The 21,520-nt window shown below is 40.1% G+C and overlaps 1 protein-coding gene across 1 annotated transcript in view; it reads right to left on the reverse strand.

Moving 5' to 3' along the window:
- SMURF2 (SMAD specific E3 ubiquitin protein ligase 2) overlaps positions 1–21,520 on the reverse strand; it is a 56,068-nt gene that overhangs the window by 6,130 nt on the left and 28,418 nt on the right. The window contains exons 3-15 of the mRNA XM_057368880.1: positions 21,094–21,202; positions 15,323–15,456; positions 15,073–15,138; positions 12,504–12,588; positions 11,162–11,245; positions 9,945–10,147; positions 9,660–9,744; positions 7,490–7,648; positions 3,598–3,808; positions 2,204–2,307; positions 1,185–1,299; positions 592–770; positions 38–175 (exon numbers count right to left, since the gene is read on the reverse strand). Of these exons, the coding sequence (XP_057224863.1) occupies positions 38–175; positions 592–770; positions 1,185–1,299; positions 2,204–2,307; positions 3,598–3,808; positions 7,490–7,648; positions 9,660–9,744; positions 9,945–10,147; positions 11,162–11,245; positions 12,504–12,588; positions 15,073–15,138; positions 15,323–15,456; positions 21,094–21,202 (1,672 nt within the window). The remainder of the gene's footprint in view (positions 1–37; positions 176–591; positions 771–1,184; positions 1,300–2,203; positions 2,308–3,597; positions 3,809–7,489; positions 7,649–9,659; positions 9,745–9,944; positions 10,148–11,161; positions 11,246–12,503; positions 12,589–15,072; positions 15,139–15,322; positions 15,457–21,093; positions 21,203–21,520) is intronic.

Here is a 21,520-nt window from a genome sequence, read left to right on the forward strand (position 1 = left end):
ACAGGAAAAAAACCTCTGGAAAAGGCTGTGGCTGTACCTGACATATTCCTTTTTGTTCTCCTCTGTCACGGGGATGCTTTTGCCGTTGGGTTTCAGCTCRTGCTGAATGATCTCCCCGTAGGCATTGTGCTCCACACAGAATGTGTGGTCCAGCACCCCGGTGATATCGTTCTCACTGTGCAAAGAAAGCAGCAAGTGACTGAGGGAAAACATATTCTGCAAAYACATTACAGCCATGATTTACCTGACAGAAACACAATTTCATTTTTCAGTGGCATTTCAAAGTACTGCTTGGAAGAAGAAGGTGAGCATGCAGTTTTACTGCATTATATTTTAAAATCATTATCAAAGTTTCAATGCTATATTTTAATCACATGTTGCTGTTAATAATAGGTTAAATTATAAATTATTAACTCCACACCATACCACACCCAAAATTTTAGTAGTTTGAACATTTTTAGCCTAAAAAAAGCTGAATTGTGCAAGGAAGATTTCTGAAATCAAAATACAGCTTATTTCCAGGATTTAGGACCATTATCACATAACAGAGACWGCATTCCAACATCCCGAGGTACCCTACAGAGTACTCACAGTATCCACACTAAGCTGTTATGGAGGTCAGGGTCAACCAATTCCATGTCATCCAAAGTAATTGGCTTCCCAAGCAGCTGCTTGTAGAAAGGCAACGTGAAGCCACCATCAATGTAGTGCCCGTGGAACACAGCCATGCCCATGATCCGGCCCACAAAGTGGAAATAGGACAAGTGTTCCTGCAACAGAGAGGGGAGACAAAGCCATTCAGCTGGGTAGGACCCCACTGCTGAGTATGAGACAAAATTAAAATATGCAGGAAAGAAAAAAACCCCAAGCCCTGTGCAGAGGTTTGGTTTTGTTTTCATACACAGCACACTGAGCATATCGCTTCCAGTCCAGGAGTCTGACAAGTCACAATCAAAATAAACTGAATTTCTCCCAAAGGAAACATAAAYTGAGAATYTACAKAAAATTCAGAACCCATTTGAATCRTTTCTTTGATCAAAAAAATAAACTATCATATAATTGTACAAATTCAGTGTCCAGCAGCAGCAATTGTAAGAATTTGGTTCCTTGGTGTTGAACCCTCCCCAATGTGTTTGATTTCTGCTCAGAAAACACCAATTCTCAGCACACTGCACCAGCCCTACCGGGTTGACAGCGGAGTCGGGGTTGATTTGCAGGGTGTAGATGTCATCTCGGGAATATTGGAAGAGCCCATAGTAAGGATTCAACATTTCATGGGACAACAGGTACAGCCACTCCCTGAGAACATAAAATAATTTATTGGGACTCTACAGACATGCATTCCTACACTGAGAATATTTTCAAAATAGTCTGATTTTAAAGTCTTACTATTAAACACAAACATGAAGGAAATGATCTCTGAACAAGACTGAAATCAGAATTCTTTTTACTGGCTCAGTAACCACCCAGCACCTGACAGCTGATGGGTTTCCCAGGTTTCCAAGATTTTTCTGCACGTTACTTATTTCCAAGAGAATTTCTGACTCTGATTCTCCTACAGCCATTACACACTAAGACAAGGCATTACAGATTCACTTGAATATAGAGATGTTGGAATCAAAGCCCTTGATATAAACCATCTTTAGGTAATGAACGTATTTAATTCAAATTCTAATTATGTRTTCACAAATCAGTAAATAATGGTCTGAGAATCTGGCATGTCATATTTTKTATAAGTGAAAAATAACTATTGACAGACTGAAGCTGCCCACCAACTGAAGGTTTTTAACACGTTGCTTCAAACAGCAGTKACAATTTACAATAAAGCACATTTTTGGGTTAAAATTGTGCCATAAAGCCAAGTATTTGGTGGCATATATTCTCACATAGCCAAACTTCACTAACCAAAGAAAAATATATTAATTTCAATAGATACCAAAACCTCTCACATATGTTTGACACGATCTGTAACTTGCTTTTTATTTCCAATAAATTAGTTCCTTTTTTAATGCAGTTTTTCTCTGAAAATACTACCTAAAGCCATATATTCTTCTGACATATAATCTGTTACAGATATAAATATGAATATAAATAAGAATAATGTAAAAGAAGCAGGGCTGATACTGGGCTGGCTCAGGATTCAAAGCACAGGGTGGCTGGCAGGGCTGGGTGCAGGGAAGAGACAGAGGAGCCACTGTTTTACCTGGCAACACCTCCATAATCAAGGCCTTCCTCGCCACGAAATTTTATCATTAATCGTTTCCACAGGTCTTTTGGCCTCATCTTCATGACTTGCCTGTAGGATTCCTGTAAACACACAACACTTCCTTTTATTAACTGCTGTTTACAGAGTAGAAGCTGCTGCTGTGTACTCTGAGCCCAAAGGGAACACCCTTAAAGGGGACATTATTTCTCTGGATACTCATCAGTTTCCCAATCACAGATTGCTTCTTCAGTGACCAGAACATTCTCCTTCATTCTCACCTAATTTATTCAAATATTGTGTCAATAAATTCCTTTTGTTTTCTATAAAGACTCCTGGTTTTTGCAGTCTGAAAAGCCAACAGTGGAGCTTCTACTCTGGGTAAAAAACATGTGCCAGCCTTCAAAAAGCACATTAAGAACAGAAGCAGCAATGCCATCCCAGTAAATCTAAGGGATTATCCCTCTGCCAGTAAGACTCCACCAAGGAAACACAGAAAGCAAGCTGTAAGATAGAACAAATGCTAGGGAATTAGATAAAAAAGAAAAGTTCATATTTATCAGCCCCAAGCTTTGTCTCTACAGGACACAGGAGGCAGGTGGGTGTGTGGGGACACTGGACTGAACAGGAACATCATAATCCTGCAGCCTCCCCCCTTTCCTCTTCCAGTTACTGACAAACTGATCTGTCTGGCTCCAAAGGGAAGACCAACACAAATCTTTCTTGGCTGCAAARAACTGTGACAACACAGTGGGGCGATCAAATTTTTGGGTGGGGTAAAAACACAGCAGGGATGGGTGGGATGGGTGAAAGCTCTCAGAAGGATAAACTGTTCTCCAGATTAGTCAACAGAATGATTCTGCTGAATCATGCCCCAAACAGAATGCAGAAACCCCACTGTGGGCATCTCTGGCCATTCAGAAGCCCAGAGAGTTTGTAAAACTGGTCTGAATCTGGAGAGAGAGCTGGGATTGATGGTGAGAAATCCAAATTCTGAAGAGGAATCCTATTCAGCAGTAATTTTACTTAAGCTACATTATACCTAAGATCACTAGTAACAGTTTAGTGTTGCATTTGTAACATCCCCTCTGAAACAGTCATCAGCTTCTCAAATTCAAGGATCTTCAGAGACACAAAGTGCCTGGACTCCTTCGCCAATCACTGACAGGCTGTACATCTCCAGCCACTGAAGAAGTTTTCCTTGATTTTTTTCTTCTTTGCAGGGTAAATTCATCTATTTTAATGACATGACTCTCTTGATATCCCCCTGGAGTTCTTCCTCTTCACCACGGTAAAASCCCAGCTTTAACTGCAGCCTTCAAGATTCCATCTCAGTGAACGAACCCCCTTCCCCTTCCCTCCACACAAAGAAACAGCTCCAAATCTCMAATTACCTCAAAGATCTCTTCCCTGGACACCTCGATCCGACAATGGCCAGCCTGAGGCTGCTGCTGGGACAGCTCCTGCCGSAGGATTTTCAGTTTCTGCACCAGGTCCCGTTTGTAGCGCGGCACCGTCAGGCACTCGGCCTCGTCGGGGAGCTGGCACAGGGACACCACTTGCTGCTGCTGCTGGTGCTGCTGGTCCTTCAGCTGGTTCTGCCTGCTGCAAACACACACAAAGCTCCTCTGAGACCACCTCATCCAGCCCTGCTGGCTCCTGAAATCCTTTTCAATTCGCTGTGATTATTACCGTGATTATGCTAAAAACGTCTGGGGCYAGTAAAGAAGAAATTCAGAGCTATTTCAGACAGATGGTTCTGTCTTTCTTGGCAGCTATCAGTTGTTTTTAGGGCTTGTTATTTCTATCGGTGCTACTCTCCAAAGTGTGCAAAAGGTTACAGCACATACAATAAGGTATTATCCACGCAATTTTACTACTTAAGCTGCTGACACTGAATTTCTCAGATACCATTTCCATATTTCCTCCGCGTGTTTTCCCTTCCTCCATTTTAAAATTCAGGGATCTGCCAAACGCTCTGCCTCTAATCTACAGTCAATACCATAGTCTGTTTTAAATGGCTTGTCTGGAAAAGGGTAAGCTTACAAAAAGATGTTTGTACTGGCAGCTTGGCAAGGACCTTGTCCCTTGTACCTGGCCTAGTCTGGACCACAGGAATGTGGGAGTTCACATGGAACTAATTGGCACAGATAAACAAGTATTTTTACTAGCAATTCGAAGAGATTTTGTAAATCTGACTTCTTACTAGGAAAAGTAAATGGATCATGTTGCAGAGATGTTCTCTCTGTGTCATTGCTTGTACACAGTGAGTGGGTATTTTTGTAGCTTTTTGGTACRGCATTCCCAAACAGCACAGGATAAAAACTGTATTTTTAAAAGCCTGAGAATGTATCTGAAAATACCCWACATTCACTGGATAAATAAGAAACATCACAATTCAGAATGTTTTTCCAATGGAATGCTATTTTTTAAAAAATATCMGTGATCAAAAACTATTAGATGGAACCAAACATGGTTTTAATGTATTTTATAATTTCAGCCTATTGTCTGTTTTGAGGCAAGGCCTATTARAAAACTCTCCTGGCAACCAAAATTCACCTCCAGTGGACTTTTCCACAGGGATACCCAGAAAAATACGAATCATTGTAATAATTTAGAGACACACACTGGCTGTGGTTCCAGAATGTGGCTCTATGTCATTTATGCCATGTGCATGGTAATTTTTCAYTTGTGATTAGTTTTAAATATGAATCTCATTTAAACTGTATTTACTTGATACACAAASTAAAGCAAAATCCTTATTCTATCTTCTGAAATTTCTAAATTCATAAGGAAGAATAGATGAAAATATTCCTTGTATAGGAGTACCAGAAAAGGCCATATTTATTCACTAAAGTGAGCATCCCTCCATACCACCTTTAAGGGTAAAAAGTCACAGGTTCCCCAAGCACAGACAGGGTTAGTCTTAAAGAAAATGTAATCTCTGAAATGAACAGGAATTKCTCATTTATGCATCAAATTAAACTGTTATTTTTCCCCTCTCAGTGCTTCCCAAAATAAGGAAGTACTCTGAAGAGAAAAATAAAATGGCATCTTCCATATTAGACTAAAAATAGCCAGTGCAGTATTAGCTAAACAATCTGCAGTGCTTAAAGTCATTAAATCTCATTTCTCAGTTTGTTTTCACAGCTGAGTGACTGTGCTTGATCCATACAGTGCTTTAAGGATACAATGAAATACTTTTCAGGTGCCATAACTATCCAAATCTACCACAAACTCTGGGTCAATGTCTTAGAACAGAACTGGGGAACAAGTCTGATTATTTTCATAACTTATAATGTCATAACTGGAAGAACAAATGGCTTTACTCAGCTCAACAGAAAAGTCAGTATCACTGAGAGTAAACGTTTTCTCATGCTTTTGAACCTAAAACTATCACACCCATCCCACACCAAGTCTAAACTTATTTCTTGGATAATTTACAAAATGACAGGCCTAAGGCAAATTACTTTTCTTGTTTGTTTTTTAAAGAACAAATAAGGAGGTGGGCTCAAGGCAGAGGAAACTTTCACATATCCTGTTTGGTGCAATAAAAGAATAAACACCGAAAATGATTTATCAGGCAGCAGACTTTGCTGATGACACTGTTGGGTGAGTTTCTGAAATCCTTCCCTAATGAAAGACAGATGGACAAATGAAAAACTTCAGCACACTGTAGGAGTACTCTAAGTTCAAATAAATGCTAAATGGTTCTGTGATTCTGGAAATTAAAAGTCAAATTGGATTTTCCAGCTAACAAAGGTAGCTCTGTTATCTGTCCTCCACAATCCATGYAGAATTGGCTACTGTGCCCCTTCTGCCATTTCAAAATAAACCCACCTGAGAAGGCCAGTTTGTCAAATACAGCCCAGTTCACTGAGTTTTCTACAGTTTAAGAATTGCACTGCTGTAGCAAAGAGTTTTTAAGTTTTTCTTCAAGTACAATAYCTAAATCTGAATTGATTTAAGGAGCATTTCTGTGTTTCAAACACGAACCTGTTCCTTCACTGCTGACTTGTTTCAAGATAATTTTCAAACCACCAAATTTAAATTCGGCTAAAATTAGTAGTGATTTGTTTTAAATTAAAAAAAGAAAAAAGCACCCAAAGTGTCTGGATGATGGGGATTTACTGAAGTCCTGTAATATACACATATACAGCCAATGATTTCTCTAAACAAAATAGGTGTTTGTCAATATTTAGGCTCTTCTCCCTGCTGGGGTGTGAAGTTCAAGTGTATATTGGGCAGAGGCCAGACAGCTTTTGTGTAATGCATACAGGACATGTTGACTCCTGGACATGACTTTCCATTCCTCAGCTTTGTCTTGTTCCCATTATTCTTTCCTTCAGCTTTTCCTCCCAATGATTCACTTCCTTAAAGGACTATTCCTCCTACTTACTCCTTGCCCAGGGCTGCCTGGCTTTCCATCTACCCAACTCCTCATTGTTTCTTCCACTTAACACCTACTCAATACTTTAGAGGTGTTTCCCGAGAGTATTAAAAGGTGTTAGCAGGAGAAACAATAGAATCAAACTCACAACTACCTAGGACAAGCTGTCTGGGCAAAAACAAAGAAAGAGAAAAAAGAAATATTTGTTTGCTTTTTGCTTTCCATCTWTAGTAGAAAATCCCCAGTGTGTAATGAGTGCCTGGGGAATAAAACACGAGCCAGAATTCTTTTGAGTTTCCCCGTCTCTTTTTAAAACTGTGAGATGAAATTATGATAGCAAAACACTAAGGCAGAAAAAATGCAGTTCCTATCCTATTTTATAWATGCAGTTCCTATTCTATTTTATTCTTTTTGTAAAAAAGCTGAATTAAATTATTGGGGCCTTATTTTAAGAACATATCAATCAGTCCTAAAACTGAAGGAGCTGAACTACTTTTCCTTTATTCCAGGAGCATAGCTGAGCATTTGTGCACCCTTGCCTAACTCAGCAGTATTTCACACCACTGGCTCATATGCAACTYCTTATTTCAAAACAAATGAAATGACTGAAAATAAAATGAAGTATAAAGAAAACAAAGGGTCTCTCTTGCTGTTAGGAAAGCAAAAATCTGTGTGCCAGTCCTTGCCACCAGACAGCTCTCACTTCCCTCCCCTGTGCATCACAACAGCCRCATTCCTGCCTAAACGCTCCTGCAGAGGGTTTTCTAAGAGCACCAAAACTTTGCCGGGAGTGTGTCAAAGAACATCACTGCTCTTTAAAGCCTCCTGGATGGCAGAATTCATCCTGACACAAATCAGGAGGCACTGCCTTCCCTCCACCCGTGCCCCAGACTCACTTTAGGACCAAGTGCAGGTTTGCAGAGAGCCGCGGGTCCGTGAACTGCGTCGTYCTGTTGTTATGGTCAACAAAATAAACCCTGCCTGTTGCTGTATTTCGGATCTCCCATCCAGGAGGCAGTGGACCAAGCTCTTCACAATTGATGTTGCTAAGATCCCTGTGAAAACAAATATAAAATGAAAAATACCTCAGCAATTGGCCTCCGAGCCAAACAAGCGTAAATGTAACAGAACAATTCCATGAAGTCTGAGAAAATGTATTGTTTCAGAAACTTGATCTGTTCAGCTGGAATCTCTACTCCCAAGGTACRAGCCCACCACAGCAAAAACACACACCCCAGAACACATGCCGTGGGGAAAAGAGTTCTTATCAAATAACCTTCATTTTTACAAACTAACTTCAGCTGTTAAATTAATACAGGCTTCAAACCAAAATAAAGACCATTGCCATATTTGTCAAAATGGAATTGCAGTTCTGCACCAATTCTGACAGAAAACATTTTTTAAAACAACATTAGTCACGTAAGGAGCTGTGAATCACRCTTTAGAAACTCCTACAAAACAAAAGTGTATTTCTGAAGAGTTACACTTTCCATGAAGAATTACACATGGGATGTGCGTGTATGGCACTGGCTGTTTTGCCACAGAACCCCAAGAGCTTGTGGGTAACAAAATATTTCAAATCAAGGATTATATGAACAATGACTCAGCTCTGCCCTGAGCAATGCAGAGGTGGCTCAATWGGTCTCAAGAAAAATGTGCTGAAATTAGGAAGATGTAAATTCATTCCAGAGCCTCGCTGAAAACAAATGCTGGGCTGCAGAACTGTGCATTTACTCATGGATGCAATTCACACCTCAGACCCCTCACACTGTCCAGGGCAGCTCTTCCCAAAGGGGTTCAGCTCTCCCAAAATCATGGGAGCTGAGGAAGGAAAGAGCCAAGGGACAGAATGGAGCTGCCTGCAGGGATTCCAAAGACTTGAGGAGCCACAAATGGGAACATGAAGMTCTGGGACTGCACTGTGCTGTTTTCCCCACAGAACCACTGCTGAACTGCCAGAACGACTTTTGCTGACTACAGGACTGTGGCTATTAGCCTCAAAATAAAATATTCCTTACAAATGACATCAATTCTGTCCTCACGCAAACAATTCTTGTTCTCAGAGTCACTCCCGCTGTTTGTGCTGCCACACCTCAGGGCAGTGCTAACTCAGACTGCACACAGAACCATCACACCCCAAGCTGAAGGATTAGATCTTCATATTATTTGTTTTTTAGAGGCTGGTTTTGTATAAYACACAAGTCATGGACTTCCTAAAGCACAACTGCAGCCTCAGCTCTGCAGGCAACGCATCAAAGCTGCATCAAAGCAAGGTATGAACTCGTAACACAAAAACAGCAACAAAAGAATAATTCAAAACACAATGAAGTGTGGTYTTGAGGCCTTTTATCCTTCCTAGGACACCCATTTCCATGGGAAGGAATACAGGAACACAGCAGCAACTGCCAGAGTTCCTCTGGTTCTCACAAATGCCAGTGCAGGCTGCCAATTTCAAACCACACACACCTCCAACACCACCATTCATGGATTTTGGGAGGCAAGTGTTTACAACAGGATTTCTTGGTTATTTACAGAACAATCAGAAGCTACCAATAGTTTCCATGATCATCTTTTTCTTTCAAACATATCAGAAATAACTGCATGTATACTGTGTAAATAAACGACAAAATTAAAAAGACTTCGGATTTGTTTTCTCCCAAGTGCAACAGGAAAAGCATTTTGAGTGTTTCAATCCAACCCAGTTCTCACTGAAGTATCTCGACAGAACTTCTTTTGGAAGTGTTCAGATTCTACTTTTGGTTTCATTATTTTGCAGAGYAGTAAAATCTGGACTTGGCTCCAATTCATATATAAAATTTATAATCAGTGAACTGTACCTGTTTTCAAAACACCATTGTAACTTATTTCCTGCTTTTCCACCTTTTCGTTACTGTAACAACTTGAAGAACTGGGGAAGTCAGACTAATTAATTTTGATGAATGACTTGTTAAAATGATACATTAGGGACCAAGAATCAGAAATATTAGCCAGAGAAAACTCYCAGGAGAGCACTCTGCTTAAATGATTCTGATTTGAAATCTTAAGGGTACTTCCATCATTCCTTACCTAGGTACTCTTGGATCGTGCCACGTGCTGACACCAGTCTGAGTATGCAGAAAGTAGACCTGACCTTGCTGAGTTGTCCTTTGCTCTGTGAAATCAAGATAAATTAACAAWTTTAGAACAAAATTTAAGAACGTTTACAGACATAAATATAAGAACAAAGAATGCTGTATGAAAACTCGCCAAGACCGATTTCCCTAAACGACGGAATGAACAGGATCTTACATATGAGAAGACAGAACCATTTTCCCAGCTTCCTGAGACCCCAAACCCCTTGGATTTTCATACCATATCCCTCAGGCAGGTCGGGAGGAGTGTGCAGGTGTGTCCTGCTCATGTAGTTCCTGTGCCTCTGGGAGCGGACTCTCCTCTCAGCCAGCCGCGGATCCGCCRCCTGCCCGCAGGACGCGCCGTTGGTGCCGGGGAGCGGAGTGTTCTCGTCCACAAAGCAGCTCAGGGGCCGGCCCGGGCTCGAGTACTCGGATGCTGGCCTGGGGAAAACGGGAAAACCTCAATTCTGACTGGACATGACACAACACASCTGGGGGAGATGCACCTTGGCACTCTGGGGACATCTCAGGGACTCGCCCAGCCCCAGGGACACCCCAGGAAGCTCCTGTTTTGTGCTCACCAGAGAAACCAGTAACCTCTTCACCTCCAAACTTTCTCCACCTTCATGTGGCTGAGGAAGTGATCAGGCYTTGTTATTCCTTCTAATTTTTAGTCCTTTTTCACCATCCTCGCCCAAGCAAGAATAAAAGCTGTTGCTCTTGAGAGCAAGAGGAAACACTGACCAGTGTGATTCTGTATCTCAATGCTGCTTTCAAAAGGATTTAAAATGGGTTCAAGGGGGATTGGCATGGTCACATGAAATCCTCAAAACAAATTATGTATTTTGTATTTGTTTTATTACTGTTTCTAGAGCTTAGAACAGGTATTTTAACATACCAAGAGAAACAGAAATAGGTAAATCAAAAGGCTGTTCAGTCCCTTCACTCCAAAACTGCAAATATGCATCAGAGCTAGCAGTGTTAACAGTCCAGATTACTTTAAGTCAAATACATTCATGCAGAGACCTGAATGATATTGAGAATGGAASAGACAGTCTGCAGGCACAGACAGTCTGCAGAGGAGTCTGAAAAAAATGCGATGATGGTGTCTGCAATTCAGGCAACAACAAAAGCAGTTTGAGGAACAGCTTCACATCTGCAGCTACCAGAAAAAGCGATCACAGTGATTTCCAAACACACTGGGTAGCAGTCAGCTGTAACTGYTCTGGGGTACATGGTCACAGAGCAAGGTCTGACAGCTACTCATGGTCTCACTTCTTCACCTTTTGAATGTCTGCACATTGTAGTGACAGCATTTACACAGCTCTACCCCAGCATCTCGACAAGAAAGCAAAGAAGTTGTTACTAGGGCAGGAAAAAAAGTAGTCAGAACCATCTTTTGAGTTAAATATTAGGCAGAGTCCATCCTGCCCTCAGCTCCCAAGGATTCCTCACCGTGTGGGTCGCTCCCACTGCGTTGTCCGTGTGATGTGGTTCAAATACTGGATCCTTCCCGAGGCAGTCCTGCGCTCCTCCCACCTGCAATCCASACAGGCACAGATAAGGCACTCAGTGGCATTTCCAGGAAACTGGAGAACAAAACGTCTCCATCACAAGTGCCCAGCTCAGGAAAGCTTACACTGCTGTGAATGGTGTGAGCTGAAYAAGGTGACAGGAAACAACTGGAAATTGAACTCAGAAATTATTTAACGTATTCTTCCCTTGGAACCAGGCACATCATTAACAGTATCACACCTTCATATTCAGTAAYTGCTTGAATTCTAATTAAATCCAAATAATCACATAAAGAAACTTCTTGGAAACTTCATGTTTAACAATGCATTTAATTTCTTTTGACCACTGACTCTAACAAGTGCTTTCACAGCATCTTCATGCACTACTTGCTTTCATTAAAAAGTTAGCTWCAAATAAAGTCACTTCTGAATTAGTATTAGATTTGCACTCTGACATATAAGAGGCTGTACAGCAAACTTTGCAGTTACACAATTAAGTGAGCAATACTTATGCAAAGAACATTCTGAAGTGAAAATTTAGAAGCATTTTCAAAAATGTTTTTCACTTATCTGGACTCCAAATTAACAAAAGAATYGTGTTAAGGTCTTAGATGATGATTTGCATTTCAAAACTCATCCTCTGAAAACTCATTTTCTMCTGTCTTTACCTGCCAAGAATCACATTCAGAAAGTCTGTGTTTGCTCTGAAGAAGTTGCTGACAGCACCAGAACCTAAACCAGAGCATTTTTTTGTGTTTGCAAAACTCTTTTAGGTGATAATGATGTCATTAACTCTCACAGGGACGAAACAGAATCCTAAACTCTGCCTTTGGCAGGTAAATACAGAAAGAACTTGGGCTGCATTACCTTTTCCAATCCCGTTTTCTTCACTAAGAGGTGCAGGGAAGGAGTGAYCCCTGTTTATCAGTGGATTTACACCTCTGCACCATGCTGCAGGACAGCCAAGCCCTGTGGTTCACTCCTTGCTACAAAACTACTGCATGCAAAAGTCACTTTGCTGGCTGTGATTTAAACTGAAATACGTGTTTTCTCACCAAGTATATTTTTCAAAGCATTTATTCACATATCACCTCCCCTTTTCCAAGTGGAGGTAAGACAACAGCCCAACTATCACCTGCTCTGTGCACCCCAGCTGGCTCAGCTCTGAGAGCAGAACTCTGAGTGCAATGTTTCCAATGATTTATTTGCACACTGACTTCTCACTGGTGCACAAATCTCTCACATGAGCAGTGTTTTGTTTACACCACAGTGTGTCAGCTTACCCATCTGGTAAATCGTTATCGAATAACCGACTGCAATCCACAACTTGTCCTCCTGTGCCTATTCGGTCTCTGGACTGAAGGCTGACTATTGGATAAYAAAAGAATTTAATTAAAGAGATGGCATCTGAATGCAAATTACAGTTACATCTGAAAGAGAATTTGTACAACTTGCAGGACTAAACTGTTTCACTTTTCATTTTTTTTGTTTTACATGATTCACTTTAATGGATATTTATTCCCGAAGCTTTTGTACTGCAATTATGAAAACAAAGATTTTTTTTGTAGGCYGCTTTTGTTCCCAATATCACAATTTGCAAGTGTCCAATCTGATAATTTATGACACTTGTGTTCCTGCAGGGCTGGCGTGGTTTTTTGATGTTTTGTTATGCYTTTAACAATAAAACAATTGCTTAAAAAGCTAAATACGTGCCGTGGCCCACATTTCTTGAGGTGGCACTAATGTACCTCTGGACAACTGTCTAAAGTCCTATTTATAATGCAGTGAAATGACCTTACAGGCCTGAACCTGGATGAAGCCAAACTTTTGTACTGTGCACTTGATTTGCAAGACTTATAATCTGCTGAAGGCAGATTTTACATTTTAAAGGGGGTTCCAGTCTTGCAGTCTCTCAATTTAAGGGAGTTTTTAAGTTGAAGAACTGAGAGTGTATTTATAACTTATTCTGTCTTTTTATTTATTTTTAATCCAGACWTCCTTGCCACCTAACTACTGCAGTGGAATCATCTAGTTTTACTCAGGCTCATTCACCCATTCAACAAAGTTGCATTAGTGAAGAAAGATTAAAATATAAGAAGATTAATAATGACAACTTAAATTAAAAAAGACAGGAGTCTCTGGAATCTTACCAAGGATGCATTAAATTAAAACAGAGCCATGACTGAGCACTCTTGACCTTCCTATGATATCAACAGCAAACAGAACACACAGATTTGCTCTGGGTCTCTGCTGTCACCTGACAAGGCTGTGTTTTGTAGGTTCAGTCCAGGATCTGACAGCTGCTGGTGTTCAGGGGCAGATCCCAAAGAGCCAGTGCTGCTCTGGCTGCACCACTTTTCCTGAGCACATCAGCTAAAGCCAGCCTGGCAGGACAGGTCATGCCCACCCTGCTCACTACTCTGACCAGTTCTCCCTGACTAGTTCTCTGACCAGTTCTCTCTGAAGCCTCATTGCACACTGCAGTGGATTTGCCCCAGGCTTCCCAGACCTTTCTGCTTTGGGGAGGGGTTTCTGGTTTGGTTTTTGCCCCTGAATGACTGGCAGCATTCCCAGCAATGCTGACCAGGATGTGTGTTCATGCTCTGGAGGGCAGCATGAGAGCACAGTCCCTGCAGAACAGAGASCAAAACTGAGCTCCCTGCCCCCAGCACACCCTGAACCCACTCTCCTGTGCTCACCCAGCTCGGCCTCCTCGCCAAAGAAACCCCACAACCACAGCAGGGATGCTCAGGGGACCAGCACACTGCAGCAAACCCAAAAAGCAAACCAAACCCACAACAAAACAAGCCCCAAAAAAGTGACTGATTTATCCTTTACTCTGCTGTGCAAGCTCATGTGGAAAAWTTAATCAAGAACAGCCTGAAGTGTCAGCAATGCACTTACAATTCCACATTTCTACCATCATTTGACYCTCCTGTGCCACCACACTCCTATCCTAATGCAAGCACTTGCAGATCAGATGRAGACAGAGCAGCACAAAGAGGTGAAGTCACAGATTTTATCCACCAAAGTGCTCTGAGGGAGGCAAACAAACACACTGAAGGCCTCATTTGCTGACTGATATTTCAACGGTGCTTCCTGGCAGACAGAAGTGCTGCTTGGATATCACTTCAACTAGGAACTGAACCTAAAAATTCAGGGTTTTTTTCCCTCATGTCCAAATATTCTCATTAACATTGCTATATAAACAAATAATTCCCTTATCCTGACCAACTTTTGACTTAAATGAACCATTAGAAATGCTGCCTTCACAAAGAACTGAGAAAACACAAAAAAGACAGTGTTTATGAAGTTTTTTGCTTAATTTGCCAGCTTCTTTTTAATTCTTAAGTTATTTAAAGTTTATGAGTTCACAGAATGACAAAGCACAGCTAGTGAGGTTGGTGACAGACTTGCTAATAAGCCATGAAAACACAAAATTAATTGGCTAAGTCATCCCAGACAGCAATTTTACTTGCTTGTAAGYAAGATGCTTTACACTTTCCCAAAACCTACAGGAAGCACAGTTTTGCTGCAGCTCTCAGCGGCCAAAAATTTTATAGTCAGTTTTTCACAAAGTTTACAGTGAAATAAAAAACTCTCTAAATCAATTTCCTATTATCTATGGTCTTATTTGCCCTAACACTGATAATATTTTGATTTGGGTTTTTTGGGGTGGTTTGAGCATTTTGATTTGGTYTTTTTGCTCTTCTAACCTGAGGTCCAAATGGCTCTGGCAGTAGACACTGGGGAATTCAATARAGAAAATCGACATCTAGGAAGGATATTTCTATAGCTACTACAGAAATTAAAGATAAAAAGAGAACTGAAAGACAAAAAAACTTTACTTACCTACTATCTGTCCTCTAACAGTGTCATTGTCATTTGGCCCAAGCTTGCACAGATCCAACCTCTGATCTACAAAAAGAGAACACAAAGTAAAAATCACACAACAAACAAAACAACATCACAAGATACCAAACCAACTGGAATATACAAACTTTATAAAGCCTAGCAAAAACCCAATTAAGTGTCATTCTTCAAAAGTCTGTACATGCAAGCTTGGGCTGAAAGAGAAGAAACTYGTCCTTAGCTTACTTACAACCAGTGTCTTTAAGGCGGTTGATTGCGTTGGAAAGGAGTCTCACACAACCCAGAAAACCAGCTCCCTGCTTTTTATGAATTTTCTTGTGATTCCACACGCTGATTGTTATTGAGTCCGACTTCCCAATATATCTGAAAAACGTGGAAAAAACAGTATTGTCAATGGYACTTACTGAACACTTGGATGATGCTTCAGAAATCACCTTGGGGGGAAAAGATTTTCAACCACTACATTAAAAATTGAACACACACTGTAATGGCAAGAGAGAGCAAGTAATCTGCAGGGAAGATGTGCTCACTGGACCTCAATGGAAGCATGTCTGATGGAGGAGCTCACTGGGACACAAGCTGCTCTAGAAGCCTGGTTYTGGGAGGAGGTGTTCTGTGACCCAACTGGAATCTGTTCAAACAGCAGCACGAGCAGCTGGGGCTGAACCCCCACCACAGCTCCCCAAGCAGCCACCAACATGCTCAGCTCCATGCCCAGCTCAGCCTGGCCAAGGGATGGCAGTGCTCATGGAGCCCAGATTGGGACAGGAGCCACGAGCTCCTCGGACACTGCTCCTCCAAGCCCCAGGAACGCAGTGACCCCTCTGCAGGGCTCCGACAACATCAGGCCAAGCCATTACACATCTGCAGCTCCCCAAGCCCTGGGAGGCTGATTTCCCCTTTGCAATGTATGTTTGGGACATACATTCCACATTACAGGCATGACAAGCTCCACATTCCCCTCTGTCCCTGTTCACACCAGGACTGGCTCCTCGCAGCATTCCCACGGACATGCTCAGCAAAACCTGAAATGTGTTCACTGCCTTGGGGAAACCTGCACACTGCAGGCTCTCTGACTTCTGCTATTTTTTGTTTGAAGCTTTGTTCTTCAGAGGCAATCACTTTGTGAGCTCATTTTTTGTTTTCAAAACTTCCAGAGGATAATTTCAAAACACTCCAGATAAATCAGCGATTGCCAATACTGAATTATTATGGTTGTTTCAAGTTGAGGGAAATTAATTTGTAACTATGGCTCAGATCCCAAGAACTGCTTGTAGTTCTCTCTTCCCAGACCACAAATTCTGGCCTTAGTTTAGTTCCAAGTGCTTCCTTTTTGYTTGTTTTTGAATGAGAATTGATCAACCAATGTCTAAATACATCTCCCCATYGACTGTGGCTTTACTGGCTTTTAAACATCTTAGTATTTTCATAAAGATAGAAATGATACTGTCAAGGTTGGCAAACCAAATAATTGAACTAACTGGCTTAAAATTACAGCTGCAACCAGGTTAACACTTCTCCCATTTTTCCTTTCCCAAAAAGCAGAACTTTGACAACTTCTTTTTCCCACCTGCAGACAGTGACTGACCCAAGAAGTAGAAGACAGAAAAGCCTGATGGTTTAAAGTAATCACTGCACATTTACACAAAAACAAACAAACCCAAACAAAACACAGACTCCACATAAAAAAAAGCCCCAAAGTTTTTGGAATAAGAAACTGATTGTATAATATAAATACATGTTAGATTTTTGGCCTTACAACCTTGACAATGCCAATTTTGCATAAAGAAACGAGATGAAGATGGGTAATCACGTGCACAGTTGCAGTCTACAATGTTTCATGTACTTAAAATACATTCTTATGAGAACAATTTAAGTGCACTTAAAAATAAAGACTTATCATGACCTGTCTTGAATTTTCCCGTTTTCCTTGTTGCTTTAAAAAAGTCAAAGGTATATGGTTAAACACAATTTCATAACAGAACAGTTTGAATAATATCTAGAACAGCTGAACACACAACAAAGTTTCCAAGCACTCCTGTAACATTTCAGGGTGAGGTTCTCAGGGTTGGGATGAACAATCACCATCCACACCAAGCAGGTGAGGATTCCACATCCTACCAAAATCCACTCTTGATTTCTGCACCCAAAAATTTGGGCTGGTTCATACTTGGAAAGGAAATGAGCAAGACAAGCTGCATTTTCCCAAATAAAAATKTCTCTTTCTTTAATAAAGGAAGAAAAGAAATAGTTAAGTAATGTCTAGTTGGCTTTACAGCAAAATGTTTCATTTGCATTTCTGCATCATTTCAGGCATGAAAACCCACGGTTGTATTTAGAGAGTGACGGTAGGACAAGTTGACATTTCCAATTCATTTGGTGGATAAGTTACATTTGTTTTACATCATCTGGCAATAAAGTTCCAACATAAAAGCCTGAGCTAGGAATTTTATTTTTTTATTAAAAAAGAATGTTCCAAAAAATAAAGTGCAACAAACCAAACCAGAAACAAAAAACCACCACCCCCCATTTTGTTGGATAACTCTTCTTCCTCATAATTAAAGTTCTTGGAGCTTATATTTCTATTTTTCCTTTATCCTATCAGCAATATCTATTCCACAGCTTCAGTACTTCAACAGAGATAACAGGATTAGTATTAATGAAGTGGAAACACAGAAATTCAATTGCATAGACATTTTAATTTCCGTATTTTCTGAACCTTTAAAATTAGGACTCTGTTTAAGAACTGCRTGTTCAGAAATTTTAATTTCTATACTCTTAGCACTTCCACTTCGAAGAAAACAAATCAAATTCATGCCTTAMTAGAAATCTCTGAATTATTTTTWAAAAAATTAAAAACACAAGGRCAATTGTTATTCTGTGTACCACTTARGGAGGTTTGGTACCAAGCACCTTTTCATCCTCATAGCATTATATTCACTTCCCCTGAAGAGTTCAGCTCACTGGAGAAACGTGGAATGAAGAAAGTGGAAAAAAAATATTCCTGAGAAAGCACACCTCTGAACTGCTGGTTTTGGTAGTTTAACTCTAAATGCAAGGAAAGTCTGTAAATGTGTCACGTCTGGTTATTCAAAAGCTCTGAGGAAAGGCCTGAACAATAGGGAAAACACAAACAAGACTGAAAATAAGGAAGGGGATTACATCCATGGCAAGCATGGTATTTTACTGACATTAAACTACATCCAGACAGCAACTATTTGGCAATTTCTCTCTGGAGAGSCTCCCAAATTCCCCCTCTCTCCACACACACACCCATCTAGGCTGAAGAATCCAGGCAGCTAATTCAACCACTTCCTTTCACACTAAGATCTGAATTAAGAACCACACAAGGCAAAAGCCAACCCCTTTTTGCTCTCTTTGCTCACTGCAGAAGTCCCTTTAAAAAAATTCTTATACAACAGAATATCTACTTATGCTAATTCAGGTTAGCAAGTCACAAAATTCCCCTGGAATTAGCAACTTAATTCAGACATTACTGCATAAATATATTACAACAGCTCCATCTGACTGTGCAGTTTGCATCTGCTATCATATGATACATGAAAAAATCATCTTAATACCTGGTGCAAATGAAAAGCTGAGACCTGACACTGGGTATATCACACAGTAAAAAATTACCTTAAGATAAAAGCCAGGCAGTGAGTTCTTGTACCAAAGAGATTTAATCTTTTACTGCTGTTTTAAATAGGAAATGAAGATTATGTGACCGATGTTTATAAATGGAAATACATCTCTACACAGTAAGGAATAACAGGTGAGGCTGTAAAAGGGCTTAAATTATGAAGAAAATTTGGAGAGGGAAAAGATTATTTTCAAATAACAAAGCCTGCCACAACACTAAATTTTACTTTGGAGTAGGAATACTGGACATACTTCTGTCATCAGGGAATTGAACAGCTAGAATCAAACAAAGCAGTTTTCCCTACACGTTCTTTATATTAAAAATAATACACTAATTCAACAAACTCTATGTTTTAAGGGAACTTCTCTGAACAAGAAAAAAAACAAAAAACCAAACTACCACCCACAAAAAGATACATCACACAGGTCTAAATTCCTTGAGGCAATCCAGCAAGATGCTTCAAATCTGCTCAAGCAAAGCATTCTGCCAGAAACTCCCCTTCTATCTCTGCTTTTTATAATATCTTGTGGATTGCAATCACAGTCTTGGAAAKACAATACAGTATCCAGATACAACCATGGCTTGTTCTATAAAACAACCTAAAAATACCTTCTCTTCATCCTTCCTTAAACATTATAACTAGAAAGGAATTTTCTCTAAAGATTTTACTGACTTTTTCCATTACTCTTGTTGCATATCAACATCCTCCCTCATTTCCCATGTYCTCCACTCCTTTTCTCCAGAAGGGAATCAAATCATCAGCCCCTGGAGCACTGAGMATCCCTTACAGCCCATTCCAGTCACTCCACTGTCCCACAGTGCTTCAAACTGGCTGATACTGGGGCAGACTCAGGGAAGCAGTGACATTTTCCACACGGATTTTCACAGTGGATTAAATGCCAAGTGATGCCCACCATTGCTCCTGCACTCCCAGCTGTACAAAGGTTACAGAAGGATTTGCACTCAGCCATGCTGGCAGCACTTTCCACTTTCTATCCCTGTAAAGCTGTGCATTAATGCTCATTAACAGACCCACCCAACTCAAAAACAATCAAAGTCTGTGCTCGGTCTGTGCAGGGATTTCTCCTTAGCTCTACTCTGATCCTCGGAGAGGACATGAAGGACAAAGGCCTGAAACCCCCATTCTGCACAAATCAACATTTTGATAAGTTTAGTAACATTACAAAAAATCAAATTAACTTAGAATTCTTTAAATAGCAGATCCATTCCTTATACATGAACTTAAAACTTATTTTTTAAACATTTTTCTAATGAATACAAATTACAGTCTCACATGCAGAATCGCTTGGACTGGGTTTGGATAATAAAACTACAATATTGTTATTTCACTAAACTGCCACATTTTGTTAAGCAGTRRAGAAAATGTTCTGTATCYCACACTAACACATGATGAACAATGRCTTCACATATTTAATCTTAGATATTCAAATAAGAAGTAGATTAAGACAACTTTAAACCAGGTCTTCCACATTCTGCTGTGAGACCACCAAGCTGCTTTTCTTCACTGGGAAAAAGGGGGACAAGAAATTGTCTGTCAGCAATACCAGATTTGTTGCAGGTTTGGTGATGRCCAAAATTAACATTAATCTACTCAAACAGTTCCTAATAATATTGGCCAAGGAATGGAGCCATGGGGAAAAAACAGAGATCGGAACAAGAGAATACAATGAGGTAAAACAGTTCATTTCTCTCCCTCATATTTCATCCCAAGAAAAAAAGATAAAGAATAAAAGACAAGGAAAATAAAGCATGCACAAACATAGAGACCTTCATAAAAATAAAAGCTTTAATAACTTCTATTGTACAGAATATTCTGTGCTCTAGAAAAGAGGAAAACCATGACATATATGTGCCATACTGATTCTATTGCTCAAAAGCACCAAAAGCTGCTCAAGTGATGATAACAATAATTCAGAGTGAGAAAACATTTGGGACAGCAAATGACAGAGAGAAAAATGAACAAAAGGCACACAGAGAAAAAGACACTGCAGCACCACAACAGACAAAAATAGCATCAAGAGAAGAGCAGTTTGAGGGAAATACTGTCAGTTACTTGCTTCATTTCACACAAGTGTTAACATAAAAATCCCACAATAAGACAATGCTGTAGTCCATGCTGAGTGTGCTGCAGACATCAGCACCAGAAAAGCAAGTGCAGTGTTTCAATTTTGAGGTAAATGAGAAAGTGGAAATTTGGTACATGTACTTTTCACTCAAACTAATAAAATAAACTACGGGATAGTTTCCCAGCTGTACATAGGACAGGATAATGAACATTGTCTGTGTACTTTAGAGGATTTTACTTCAAACCTTTGGTTATCACTGTTACCACCTACAGGTCATAATGCTGATTCCATTTTGGATCAAGTGTATTCTTCACAGTATCTGTAGAATGGCATTGGCCAGATCCGTCCACCACAACCTTAGCAAAGGGATCAGGAAGTCCTAAGAGGAGGAAAAGAAAAAAAAAAACCAACTAGTAAGCAGATCATGATGCTTTGAAGTCCTTAATCATTGCACAATTATTTTTTTTTTAAACCTTTTATTTGAAGATTTATTTGCCATTAAGTCATAGATGAGAGCTCTATTTAATGAGTGGGAATAGTATGATGTATTAAGCACAGGAAATGRGTAAATTAGCAATTTATTTCACTGATACGGACCACAAGAAGTTTTGTTAGTCAAACAAATTGGGAAAAAAGACCTGAAAACCTTCATCTCCCTAATTCAGGTTTGAGTAAATTCTCAGTATATAAAGAAGCT

Source organism: Malurus melanocephalus, unplaced genomic scaffold (assembly GCF_030028575.1).
Source record: "Malurus melanocephalus ecotype Western Australia unplaced genomic scaffold, MMel_1.1 scaffold_98, whole genome shotgun sequence".
NCBI lineage: Eukaryota > Metazoa > Chordata > Aves > Passeriformes > Maluridae > Malurus > Malurus melanocephalus.